Source organism: Triticum dicoccoides, chromosome 4B (genome assembly GCF_002162155.2).
Source record: "Triticum dicoccoides isolate Atlit2015 ecotype Zavitan chromosome 4B, WEW_v2.0, whole genome shotgun sequence".
NCBI lineage: Eukaryota > Viridiplantae > Streptophyta > Magnoliopsida > Poales > Poaceae > Triticum > Triticum dicoccoides.
In genome coordinates, this window is record NC_041387.1 from 622,984,954 (window position 1) to 622,998,948 (window position 13,995).

Consider the following 13,995-nt stretch of genomic DNA (forward strand, 5'->3'; position numbering starts at 1 on the left):
CAATAACCAATAGCGGAACCTAGATGCTCATATTGGTTCCCACATATTCTACGAAGATCTTTATCGATCAAACCGCATAACAACATACATTGTTCCCTTTGTCATCGGTATGTTACTTGCCCGAAATTCGATCGTCGGTATCTCAATACCTAGTTCAATCTCGTTACCGGCAAATCTCTTTACTCGTTATGTAATGCATCATCCTGCAACTAACTCATTAGTCACATTGCTTGCAAGGCTTATAGTGATGTGCATTACCGAGAGGGCCCAGAGATACCTCTCCAACAATCGGAGTGACAAATCCTAATCTCGAAATACGCTAACTCAACGAGTACCTTCGGAGACACCCGTAGAGCACCTTTATAATCACCCAGTTACGTTGTGACGTTTGGTAGCACACAAAGTGTTCCTCCGGTAAACGGGAGTTGCATAATCTCATAGTCATAGGAACATGTATAAGTCATGAAGAAAGCAATAGCAACATACTAAACGATCAAGTCTTAAGCTAACGGAATGGGTCAACTCAATCACATCATTCTCCTAATGATGTGATCCCGTTAATCAAATAACAACTCGTGTCTATGGTTAGGAAACTTAACCATCTTTGATTAACGAGCTAGTCATGTAGAGGCATACTAGTGAGATTTTGTTTGTCTATGTATTCACACATGTATTATGTTTCCGGTTAATACAATTCTAGCATGAATAATAAACATTTATCATGATATGAGGAAATAAATAATAATTTTATTATTGCCTCTAGGGCATATTTCCTTCAATTGGATCATATAACAATCCCTCAACATGCAACAAAGAGTCACTCCAAAGTCACTAATAGCGGAGAACAAACGAAGAGATTATTTGTAGGGTGCGAAACCACCTCAAAGTTATTCTTTCCGATCAATTCATTGGGCTATTCCTATAAGTGTCACAAACAACCCTAGAGTTCGTAGTAAAATAACACCTTAAGACACAGATCAACCAAAACCCTAATGTCACCTAGATACTCCAATGTTACCACAAGTATCCGCGGGTATGATTATATGATATGCATCACACAATCTCAGATTCATCTATTCAAACCAACACAAAGTACTTCAAAGAGTGCTCCAAAGTTTCTACCGGAGAGTCAAGATGAAAACATGTGCCAACCCCTATGCATAAGTTCACAAGGTCACTGAACCCGCAAGTTGATCACCAAAACATACATCAAGTAGATCAGGTGAATATCCCATTGTCACCACAGATAAGCACATGCAATACATACATCAAGTGTTCTTAAATCCTTAAAGACTCAATCCGATAAGATAACTTTAAAGGGAAAACTCAATCCATTACAAGAGAGTAGAGGGGGAGAAACATCATAAGATCCAACTATAATAGCAAAGCTCGCGGTACATCAAGTTCGTGCCATATCAAGAACACGAGAGAGAGAGAGATCAAACACATAGCTACTGGTACATACCCTCAGCCCCGAGGGTGAACTACTCCCTCCTCGTCATGGAGAGCGTCGGGATGATGAAGATGGACACCGGTGATGGATCCCCCCTTCGGCAGGGTGCCGGAACAGGGTCCCGATTGGTTTTTGATGGCTACAGAGGCTTGCGGCGGCGGAACTCCCGATCTTCTTTCTGTTCTGGAAGTTTGGGGATATATAAGAGGTGTTGGCGTTGGGAACAAGTTAGGAAGGGTCCACGAGGAAGCCACGAGGTAGGGGGCACGCCCAGGGGGGGTAGGGCGCGCCTTCCACCCTCGTGGTGGCCTCGGGACTATTCTGGTCCATCTCCGATGCTCCGTGGGCTTCTTCTGGTCCAAAAACAATCTCCGTGAATTTTCTGATCAATTCGACTCTGTTTGGTATTCTTTTTCTGCAATACTCAACAACAAGGAAAAAACACAAACTGGCACTGGGCTCTAGATTAATAGGTTAGTCCCAAAAATCATATAAAATAGCATATAAAACATCCAAGATGGATAACATAATAGCATGAAATAATCAAAAATTGTAGATAAGTTGGAGATGTATCACACCCCAATAAGGAGAAGAGAGATGCCGACACACATCAGCGGTGCCTCCAAGGAGGGGAGCGACACCCACGGGCGCCGTCAACGCCAGACTGTTCGAAGAAAGGCAGGATTTTCATCCGAAATGTCGCACAACTCCCACTCATCCCGCAGGAGTACAGCCTGATTGACCAGATGGGTCACTCCGCGGCCGCCGCAGCACCTCGTTGTTGTACCCAAACTGTCGCGGAGAAATCAGCACGACTAAGGAAACACGGTCCAACACCACTCCAGCACGGGCCAAGAACACGCAGCTCCTTCCATCCTCCAACACATCAGCACCACACCACGAGCAGCTCCTTCCATACTCCAACACCAGCACCAGCACGACCAGGTCGCCTGCACCACGAGCAGCTAGTCCACCACTCCAGGCGGACAACCTCGTCGCGACCACAGCCAAGTGGGCCAGATCAGATCCGGTCGACACCGCCATTACCCACACCTGCGATGCAGCCTCCGACAGCCATCCGACGACGCCTGCGACCCCAGGGCACGCACGCACAGCAGAAGCCACCCGGCCGCTGCTCACGGAGCATCTCCAGGCCGAGCCGCGCCTCCCTCTGCAACCACGGCCCACCTGCGGCGCCACCGACGCCGTCGCCTGCCGGAAAAACCACCACGCACCGGCCACTTCTCTGCGAGTTCACGACCCATCTCCGCCGCACCACGCGCTCCCCGCCGTGCACCGCCACACCGGAACTCTCCCCGCGCTGCCCCTTGACACCGCTCCCCGTGTGAAAGAGGCCCGTCGGGGCGCGCCGACTAGGCCCTCCACCTTTGACGGCCGGGCGCCGCCACCACCGCCGCTGCCGGCGGCGGCGGCCAGGGAGCACAGGGAAGGGGGTGGCGCGCGGGGCTAGGGTTTTCCCCTCCGGAACCGCCCACACGAGCGGCCCGGGAGGGAGAGGGAAAAAGTCTTCTGTGAATGTTTTTGCATAGTAGGGCTTGGGCATACCAAAATACTTGTAGTTGGGGTAAACTAGTACCAGTTTCCCCAACAACAAGTATTTTGGTACAGAAGTAGTAATTGAGGTAGCTAGGGTGCTATGTACCACCCAACTTCGGGGATGAAGCCATTGACAATGAGACAAGTTACCCATCTTCTGAAAAACATGAATGCGGATATCAAGCACATAGCGATGCCATGCATCTTATGACTCTGCACAGGGACAGATATATAAAGTTACAACATCACATTTGGGGACATATATAAAAGAAGAAGCAGAGAAGAAAAGGGACAAGAAATTATGAACTTTCAGCTATAACCATATATCATGGATAATCCACGCATGCCGCACGATCGACACGGCCCTTTCTCCATCATTTATCAAACACGCAGATCCCAAGTTCGCCGTCGACGCTGGCGCCGGCCGAGCCAAGCAACCCCGTCCACCTTTCCATCTCATCCCTCCCATCGCTGTTGAGGAACAGCAATGCGGCCATATCGTCCTCGTCACGGTCCAGCTGCGCCTGCGCCTGCGAGCTCGCGCCGGCTGCCGCAGCCGCCGTGGTCGCCGTCGTTGCTTCCAGAGCGGCGCACTCGCCGCTGGGGCTGAGCTGCGACGCTACGAATTTGTCCAGCGCCCTCCAGTCCGTGGTGGCCGCATTGTCGGCCTGCGCGTGCTTGCGAGGTCGACGCCTACTGCCACCGGAGGCGGCATCTTCCTCCTCCTCGGGCGCCCTGGCCTTCTTACGCGGGAGAGGAGCGGAGGGGCTCTCGAGCTGCGGCAGCTCGACGAGGTGGCTGGAGGTGTATCGCAGCAGGGCGGCGGCCCCGTCCAGCTGCTCCGCCTCCTCCTTGAAGCTCGCGCCCTTGCCCATCTGCGCCGCTGCCGCGTACGTCGACGCCATGTTCGGGTCCGGGAACGGCGCGCCAGACATGGCATTGACCTCGTTGTAGGAGTAGTTTGAGCCCCATCTCTCCATCATGCCCCGGTTCGGGTACGCCGTCCTCTTCTTGAACGCCCTGCACACCACCCATCCTTCTTCCTGTACACACACATATGGACACTACGAAGTTAGCTAGATGTGAAAGAGATCTGCAAGCTTCTCAAAATATTTGCAAGTGAAAGGAATCTACTAAAGTTAGCTACCTCTCCACTGTGTAGTGGAGTCCTGAAACTATGGTTTTCTCTGCTAGTGATTGTGGCATTCTACAATACATTTCATGAGTAGTGCTAGTCCTAGGCTCCTAGCTAGTTGCAGACAGCATGTAAACAATGGCACGGGCGTGCTAGAATGTTCACAGTGCGGAACCCTAGACCAGTACATGCATGCAGCATGCGCATGCATTTCTCAAGGAGAACTCCAAAAAGGTGTTTGCAAGTGGCATGGTCAGGATGGCAACACCGGATACATGCTGGCTGCATCCCTAGCTTTATCAGGAAGAGTAGAAGACTTTGGAAGACTCGCAAAAAGGGAGCTTATCTTGCTGCCGGTGCTTTGCTACTAGTGATGTGTTTGTCTGTATGGACCATTAGTTTCTGTGCTTGAGTTAGAGTACATGCATGCGCCCGGGCAAACTGGTGAGTGCTACTTTAGCAATAAAAATCCTTGTCTATCAGATTTTTTTTTTTTTGCGAATCCTTGTCTATCAGATTATATTAAGTCATTAAGATTTAAGACCTGTTTTCTTTTGTATGTGCTTATTCTTTTTCCCCATGAGTACGAAGCACCAAATATATTCGTGATAATATTTTGAGGATGCATTTAAATCGATCGTCGTATAATTCATATTAATAAAAAACGATTCTTAAAAAGTCAAGTAAAATGCATGAGTGAAAAATTGGGTTTTATTTTACATAAAAGATATCACACAAATAACAATTTTGGTGAGTATAATAATATTTGTCCACAACCATATATATGATGCATGTAAAGTTATAAAATCGATTACTGATTTCAGACGTCTAGATCAAATGCATCCCAACCCAAGTTCTTTTTCTTATTTGTTTTTGTATTCATATAGTTTCTTTAGGTGAAAGAAAGAAAATCAGTTAATTGGTAGTAGAATCTAAACTACAGTTCTTAATCCGTTCAAAATTACTAACTAGTCAAACTTTGACCTAAGTCAAACTTTTTAAAGTTTGGTCAAGTTTATAATAAAAGATTGCTAATTAATATGTACATCATTCAACATATATAATATAAATGTTGATATATTTAGACTTGGTCAAACTTAGAGAAGATTCACCTAAGAGACATAAAAAATCAAATAATTTGGAATGAAGGGAGTAGTATCTATTTGAGTAACATTCATATATTGGTTGGTTGCTGCAAGTCTCTGGGTTGCTGTGGACCTACCAACTTCTTACTGTGGTAAGCTAGTTGAAAATACCATTTGGTTGGGAATGTGAAAGCTAATTTACACTCTACATTTCTTTGCTCAAAACTAACATTGGAAATAGTAACAGGAATAGAGAGCGTGTAGCTTGCCTGCGGCGGCGCGTTCTCGTCAGTCTCGAGGCGGTACTCGTGCATGATCCAGTCGGTCTTCTGTCCGTTGGGCGCCCTGCCCTTGTAGAAGACGAGGGTCTTCCTCATGCCGATGAGCCTGCTCCTCTCATGCACCGCCTTGTCCCTCCCCGTCGCCTTCCAGAACCCTGCCATGGTCGCCCTGTTCGTCCTCGTCCCCGTCGGGTACTTGCGGTCCTTGAAGCTGAAGAAGTACCACTCGTTCTGCTCCTCGTACCCGATGCCACAGTGCTCTTCAATACATTCAGATAGAGTTGAGCAAAAAATTAGGACTAAGAACTGTGAACCAATGTGCATGCATGACATATGTCAGGTCATATATAAAAGAGTTGTAGAGATAAGGTACCTGTGAGATCCCATGGCTCGATGCGGTAGAGATCGATGTCGCGGATGACGTCGAGGTCGATCTTCTGGGAGGCCACCTTCTTGCGGAGGTAGTAGCCGACGAGCTCCTCGTCGGTGGGGTGGAACCTGAACCCTGGAGGGACGCATGATTCCATGGAGTCCATATGATCAACACCACCACCACTACCTGTGCGCATAGGTTGGATGTGCATAAAATTCAGCAACTCCTGGATCGGCCTACGAATGATATAGCTCGCGAGTACTGGCACTAGTAGTATAAACAAAGAAGCATGAAAGTGCTCGCGTGAATCATTCGATGCTATGCAAGCCTGCATTTCTTTATACTGCAAAGGTGACTGCAGATAGGGGGAGGTTCAGTTGCAGCAGAAGGGAACAGTGGTGTTGACAGTTGGTTGGGTGTGGATCGGTACTGGATGAGTAGCATACAGACTGAAGTATAGTATAGTATTCCTATGTGAGAGTGAGTGTATGGGTTTCAGTGCTTTGGTAAAATTTAATAGAGCCATGTTGGGGTTCCGCACTCCAGTTTATCGTATGATGATATACTAGTACTCGTAGGGCAAAGCCTGAGCATGCAAGGGGCAGCATGCAGGGAGGGTTCAGACAAACGTGGGAAAGTTACAGGCCTGTGAATGATACTGTCGACTGTTGGAGTGTGGAATGAGAGGGCATGTGGGCTATAGTCAGCAGCGAATTATAGCAGCAGCAGGATATGGTCGATCTGGTCTAGTGTAACTTAACCGGGCAGGAGTTGGGGCGAGTGAAAAAAACTGAAATGTGTATATATGAAAAAACTATATCACATCAACATAGTATATTGTCTAAGACAAAATAGCTAATAGGCTAGTTAGGAGCAAGTGTTAATGATTCCCTACTCATCCTGATCGATCATAATGCCCTCATGAAATGCAATGCACACAACGACTCAAGCGCAAGCAGAGCCAGAGGCCTGTAAAGAAATGCTACATATATTGAGATGCTTTCGGCTTTCACGGGTTTGCAATTTTGCACAGTGGAAATATAACGCGGTTATGTATGCCATTTCATGATTTGAAGGCAGCTTCTGAGCGGATTGAATCAAGACAGGCTAGTGCAAACAGTGAGGAACGACGGAGACATATAGTCACTCCCCCAGCATTGACGCGCATACAAAACAGGCTAGCTTCCTCTTTCCAAACCATCTAGCAGTCGTACGAGTAGTTAGTTTGCTCTGATCAAGAACACTTGCTATATAATAACCAGATAGTGCAACAAAGCACAACTAACTAGCTAAGATGGTGCATACACATGCATGGGTAGTTCTCAACCAGACCCTAGCACACAACAGGCCGGAGCGCACGCGCATTGGGCAAATGTGCAGTACTAAATCTTGGCACGCCGAGGTGTGGGACTGGAAATTTATCAGAAAAAGCAGGGCCGGGAATAAAAACGTGAGGATCAGAGACGAAGAGAGGTCCAGAAGGAGGAGAGGTAATGAAGGCTCTTTCTCGGATCAGGCCTGCAAAGTGCATAGGAGAAGCGGCTAAAAAGCCACTCACTGGAGTGGAGTGGACAGTGGAGTGCTCCGGCTGATAGCCAAAGCATGCGAATGCAAAGAGAGCGGAGGAAAAGGGGGCAGCGGCGCCAGCGGCCAGGAGGCGCACACGACCACCGGTTGGCTCCCGCCCTTGCACCGTAGCACGGCCTCTGACCGCCCTGTCCCTTTGTCGAGGAATTCCACGGCACACCCAGCGCGCGGTGACCCTTCTGCTGCCCAGATGCGCTCATATTCGCTGCTGCAGCTTCTTGCAACTTGCGGCTCAACAGTTGTCTGCAGTGCCCACCGTACCGGGCTACCGGCCGGCCGGGAGACTTTGTGCTGGCTGGCTAGGTAGGGCATGCATGAACGCATGGTACCTTCGTCCCTCCCTAGTGTGGGGTGGATCAAGAAGAACGAGGTCCAGGGAGGGAGATCAATCATTCCCTGTGTTTCGCCTTTGGCCTCTTGTGGGGTGCATCACTCACTGTCGCATCTATCTCGCATATGAGCATCAGAGACAGAGAGGAAGGAGGGTCATCACTACCGGATCTCCTTCTATATTTTCTGTCCCTCTGAATTGAGAAAAAAACTAGTCGAGCCGGGGAGAGCCCCGTGGAATTTTAAGATTGAAACGACTGCGAGATAACATGATTTGCTACTACTAACTAGAGTCAGCAAGGATGTATATGCAACCACTAAGTCCTTACACCGGGCTACAAACCAATTCTCAAATCAAGATAAAACAAAGAAAAATGAGAAAACAATCTATGGAAGAAATTGGATGGAACATAAGAGCATCTCCACTAGCCTCCCCAGGATGCCCCCCAGGACACCTTTTTAGGCTCGGTTTTAGGCTCGGAAGGCACTTTTCGCCGAAATACGGTCCAGTCACGCCCCCAACGCCCCCAGGACGTCAAAATAGCGCCGGCAAACCCAGGCGAAACCCGGCGCGCTAGGGGTCTCTTGGGGGCGCCGGCGGACGTTTCGGCAATCGTGTCTCACCACATGTCCTTTTTCTTGGCCCACTTAATCATTCTCCTCACAAACTTTTGCTTGGGGTGGGGTGTGACTGGGAAGATGCCCTCTTTATTTCGCCGGATGACCCCCAAGACACCAACTTTTTTGGTTCGGTGATATTCTTGGGGGTGCCAACGGCTGGAGATGCTCTAAGAGTTTCAATATGAACACTTTCATTCTTTTACGGAACTCGTGGAAATCCCTATGTACCGTGCGGGACCTTAGGTAGGAGCAAAAGTTTTCCATTCTTTACCAAAATTAATATAATCTGCATTTTTGTGTGCGGGGCAATAAAAAGTTCCATAACAAATGGGGAAAGAATTGGCAACAATTTTTTTTATCCATGACGCAGAGCATAATATGTTCTATAAGAAGTGTACCACACCAATAATGTCATAAAACACCGAAAATAGCCCGACGGCATAAGACATGTCTAATTGATTTTTGAAAAATTGCGGCAACCAACCAAACATGTATATACTACTCCATCTGATCCAAAATAAGTGTCGTGGGCTCGTGGCTTTGAACGAAAGTTGAACTAACCTTTGTTCAAAGCTCGGACACTTTTTTTGGATCGGAGGGAGTAACTTATTATGAGATGTTGCAAAGTAACTTTAACATTTTAACACTCACCACCTTAAAGAGAATCTAAGTTGGGTTGCGGAGCAAAGATGGGTGTGTTGCTTCCTTAAGTATGTGCAATGATTCATGTTTGAAAGTGTGCTAGATGTGTGGTTAAATGCATGTGTGTATGCTGAAAAATGATTTATCATCCTTTTCATGTGAAAAAAATGAATTCATTTAGTACATGTATATGATATGTTGTGAACTTTAAGTATGTATATTTAAATTTAAAAGGTTAGGTGTATCCTTCTATACATTTTTATTTAGCATTAACAAAAAAAGGGATGCTTGGTTGAATCAAAATGCCCACACACTCTCCATAGATGGAATGTTTGGAAATATTATGCAGTTGAAGTAATCGCATGAAGCAAACATTCTCCAATTCTAATTTGAAATGTATGCTATATAAAGACCAATTTAGTTTAACATAAGATTTTTTTAATTTAGAACACATGATTTTTTTCTTGGATCATTAGTATGACCTCAATCGCATAGACGTTCAAGAGTGACTGCCCATCCTAACAGAATAGCCTTTTCTCATTCAAGAATAAAAGAACAGGTATATCATGGTCAATGCATACAGATTGTGCAATATATATACTAAATTCCGGTTCAGTAAAAAGTATATGTTTGCACATCGATTAGACCACCTTGTATAATGAAGGATCTAGGGGGGAGGGGGGCACCTTGTCAGGACTAATTTCTAATTTCGAAGAATAAGACACCTAGGTTGCAACCACGGAGGATTGGACCTAGTGGGCTGGCTGCATACCTCGTAACTCTACGGACGGATCTATTGGTTCTGAGAGTATATTAGTTTTAGTATGACAAATAACCTTCAGAAGTGCCAAGTTGTACGAAAAATTGTAAAAACTTCAGTTGATGATGGGAAAACTATGGGTATAATAATGTAGAGAGCAACATGTATTGTGAAATTGTGCAGCACTAATCATATGGAACTACCTCAAAAATTCCAAATAGCATGTATGTGCAAATTCAGTAATATTTAACTGCCCTGCCCAAATACCCCGTGTTTCTTCGGACCAGAATGCAGTTTTTTTGAAGATTAACGCCCATGATATAAGCTGAAGCTTTTGGATCAATACACATCAAGACCCACTGCAGCGAGATTTGTGTATACCTTGGACGTACGACATATGCATATGATATGAAAACGAATACAAAGAAAATCGATTAGCCCCAAGTGAAGAGGAAAGTGGCCAGGGAAGAGAGGGTAACTAAAGACAACACACACACCAGTAGGTATAGCGCCACGGAAATTATTAAAAGAAGAAACAAAGATTGGAGATCGACGAACTATGAACACGCAAAGTAGCTGGATTGATCAATCAGTAGCTTGATATGCATACACACTCACCTCAGACGATCAGCTACGCGCTCTAGATCACAGAGATCGATCAGACCTCGATCTCTTCTCCTAGCTAGCTTGGGTCGATGTACTATATTTTCTTGATCATCGGCGAGAGCAGGCTAGCTATAGCTTGTGTATGTAGGGAAGAAGAAGAAGAATGAGCAGGTTGATCAGATCGAGGTGCGGTGAGGGAGAGGCGAGGAGGGCTCTCGCAGGTATATACAGGCAGGATGAGAGAATGGAGAAAGGAGGGGGAGAAGGTGGCGAGTATAAAAAAGGGAGGTCGGGCATTCCTTTCCGTCGCGCGTGGGCGAGGGGAATGAGCGCCTGTGGGACCCACTTGGGCCCACTGCTGACGTCACGGACCCTTCTTTGCTACTCGATCTCATTCTCCCGGCACTGTGTACTGTAGAGTGCAGTACAAAAGGAACAGAATGAGCTTAGCCGTAGCTTTGTCTCTTTGTCTTCGAGCCCTTGGCATGATAGATCCACTGTACCTTACCTATAGCTCGTTGGGAACCATGGACTCTGGTGATGGGCTAATGGCCAGCAGTTGTCCACGTCCACTTTTGAAATGGACCTAGCTCTACCTCTAGAAAAAACTATATATACATATTGTATTTGTTTGATAGTTTTTGTAAACTCTTTGATACAGTTTCCATGGAGTTTTCACAATTGGTTTCCGCTACATACTTTCTCTTGGCACGCTAATTTGCACATTAATTGGTTACAGGTTTTAATGGGTGGTTGCGCACGCCCTACATTTAGTGAGAGGAAGTGCGACGTGTTGGTTAATTTGGCTATCTTCTTGTCATTCAATCGTTTGCAATCTTGGTCTATCTATGCTTCAGCGGTCGAAGGTCAAGACTCAACAAGCCAATGGCCGGGGATAGTCTCTCTTTTTTCTTTTGCGGGAATGGTCGGGGATAGTCGACAATTGCAAATATTGTTGGAAAACTTATGGTCGTGGATAGTCGACGACTGAAAATATTGTTGGAGCGTTTATGCCTTGACATGGATGTGCTTGAGCCAAACTGTCAAGGTGGTGCGCTATATGCAATCATTTTTGGGTACCATGGCATGAGTTCTAACTTTGTAATTTTGTAGGAAATGTGCCTTATTTTTGGGTACCAGGTGGCATGCATGAGATCTGAAGGCAATAGTTTTTTTTTTACTTTATCTAATTAGGAAACTGCGGGAATTAATTGGCTCGGCTTGTTTGAAATGCTAACATTTTTGCAAAACACTATCTAAAACCGAGAACATTTTAGGGTTCAAGTACCATAACTGAAGCTTAATTGATGGTTCAAAATAGATTTGCATTAGACTCCTGAAAAAATTGACCAACTTATCACATGCGCTAATGATGTTATGTATCTTTATATTTAAGTGCCCACATATAGTCCTCTCGCATTGCACATGCCCTTTATTATTTTGGATGCGTGAAAAACCTTGAGACAAGTCAAATGCATGCATGAGTACCGACCCTACGGCAGGCTGGACTTTTTAGCAGAGGTGGGGACATGCATAGGGTGTTATAGCATGTGGTAAAATGCTTTCCATCTGTTTGGTTAGGTTGGGTTTTGCTGCGGTCAAAGTGTATGTTCTTACCAATGGTACCACACTGTGTGTGCTTTCAGCTGTCTATAGGACCATGCTGCCCAATCCACAGACGAACAAGTTACTCGCTGTGTAGAGCCGTACAGTTGTCCAGGTATGATGATAAGTCCTTTGTATCATTGCACTAGATTTCTCTGGTAAAAGATCACACTGCACTTCCATCAATTCTGTGGAAGATTTTGAGATGTAGAAGTCTGATTTGATGTGAGTATCACAACCACCGCAGAATAGCTACCTAGCTATATATAGCTAGCAATTTCACATCAAAGTCCAGTAAATTTCACTTCATATGTCAAATGCAACGCAAACCGGCCGATCGATCTCATTAATCTCTTGATTACCATTCGTGTCCTACCTAGAAATTCGTGCTGTCAGCGTCGACAGAGCATGCATGCACCAAAGTGATGAGAGACTAATGGCATCCGTTAGCCTTTGCCATTATCATTCTGTTGATTATTTCCAGAAGCATGATCAATAGGAATTATGATGTCGATCAACACTGGGGCGTAGGCATGCATTACAATACATGTGCTTGTGCTAAGTATGATACCACCTACTAATGTTAGGGCAACACCAAATCCATCCCTCATAAGGATGAATCAAATTTGGGTGCCCTGACATCATTTCGGTTCTCATTGCTTGCTAGTTTGCTGATCAAAGGTAACATATATATTTACAATATTTAAGGAATTTAACACTTATAAATATGTTACTAAATTATTGTGCATGTATGAATCGAATAGAGTTTGCTCAGCTTACTAGAGAAAACCTAGCGATAAAGGACATGTGCACACTTATTTTATTGACCCAGTCTTCTTTCTATTTGTATAAGATACTAGAAAGTTAAAAAGGTTGGTAACAAGGACAGCCCCAAAACTTTCTACGTGATCTGAGCAACTTTACACCAAAATCCAACTACAACTAACGGTATCATGAGCCAAGTCAATGAAATCTACAGAGTAGCTAGTGTGATATGTTGATCGATGATTAATAAAAATGTGTTTAATTAAGTCAAAAAGTCCTACATGGATAAAGTAAGGTTTTTGTTTTGTCAAGCAAATAATGTTTATTTTTTGCATTCGTAATAAAACATATCAAGAATATACTCCATTGAACTGTTCTCGCAACACACTAGGTACTACTAGTAGAATGCCCGTGCGTTGCTACGGGCCTTTTGTTGTATAAAACGCAGTTAGTTTTTGTCATTTCTATCGACATCGCTTCAACACCCTTGTCGATAGATTCTTTTTGGAGCTCTAAATAATTCGTCTCAATCTCTCTCATACTTTGCAAACATAAATAATATAGAAACACACCTTATGTGTTATCATGCACAACAAATACATAAAGGATAATTGTTCATATGCATCTCTTCTGATTGTGTACAACTCGGTGATTTCTCAGTCCGATCCATCATAAAGCTTTGTCAATCGACATTTCAAAACATCATCGTAGGCCATCAATTTTTATCTCTGATCTACAAAGTGAACATATAAAAAATAAAAAAATAAAAAATCTCATATACAATTTATATTTGTTGGTCAGATTCTAAATGTGAGTGAACTTCAAATGCGATTAGGTGACCATTTTTAGTCAGAGTGAGTGGTATCGTGATTTTTAGTAGAGTGAGTGGCATTCCAATTTTAATAAATTGTAATCTCACATGTAAATCATTTGTTGTATTTTTTCTTCATAGATGAATTGTTAGGGTGTCTGACATTTTTCACTATATAAAAGTATGTGATATTTCTCTTGTAGCAAACAATTGCTTTCCCTAAAAAAAGACATGCCTTTCTTATTAAAAAAATGTAATTCACTCTCATTCTTTCGCCGCATGACACAACTGCTCTCCTCGCTAACGCCGTTGCCATATCTCCACCACGGCAGTTCCTTACCTTCACTCGTCTTAGAGGGAATGATCTTGCTTCTAGTATCTTTC

At 44.8% G+C, this 13,995-nt stretch overlaps 1 protein-coding gene across 1 annotated transcript; it reads right to left on the minus strand.

The window, feature by feature from the left end:
- Positions 1-3,202: 3,202 nt before the first annotated feature.
- LOC119294060 (NAC domain-containing protein 37-like) lies at positions 3,203-10,645 on the minus strand. The gene is made up of 4 exons (XM_037572334.1): positions 10,443-10,645; positions 5,885-6,070; positions 5,500-5,771; positions 3,203-4,053 (listed from the first exon to the last, which is right to left on the minus strand). Exons 2-4 carry the CDS (start codon positions 6,045-6,047, stop codon positions 3,385-3,387), a joined length of 1,104 nt encoding a protein of 367 aa, XP_037428231.1. The 5' UTR covers positions 6,048-6,070; positions 10,443-10,645; the 3' UTR covers positions 3,203-3,384.
- Between the last annotated feature and the right edge of the window lie 3,350 nt (positions 10,646-13,995).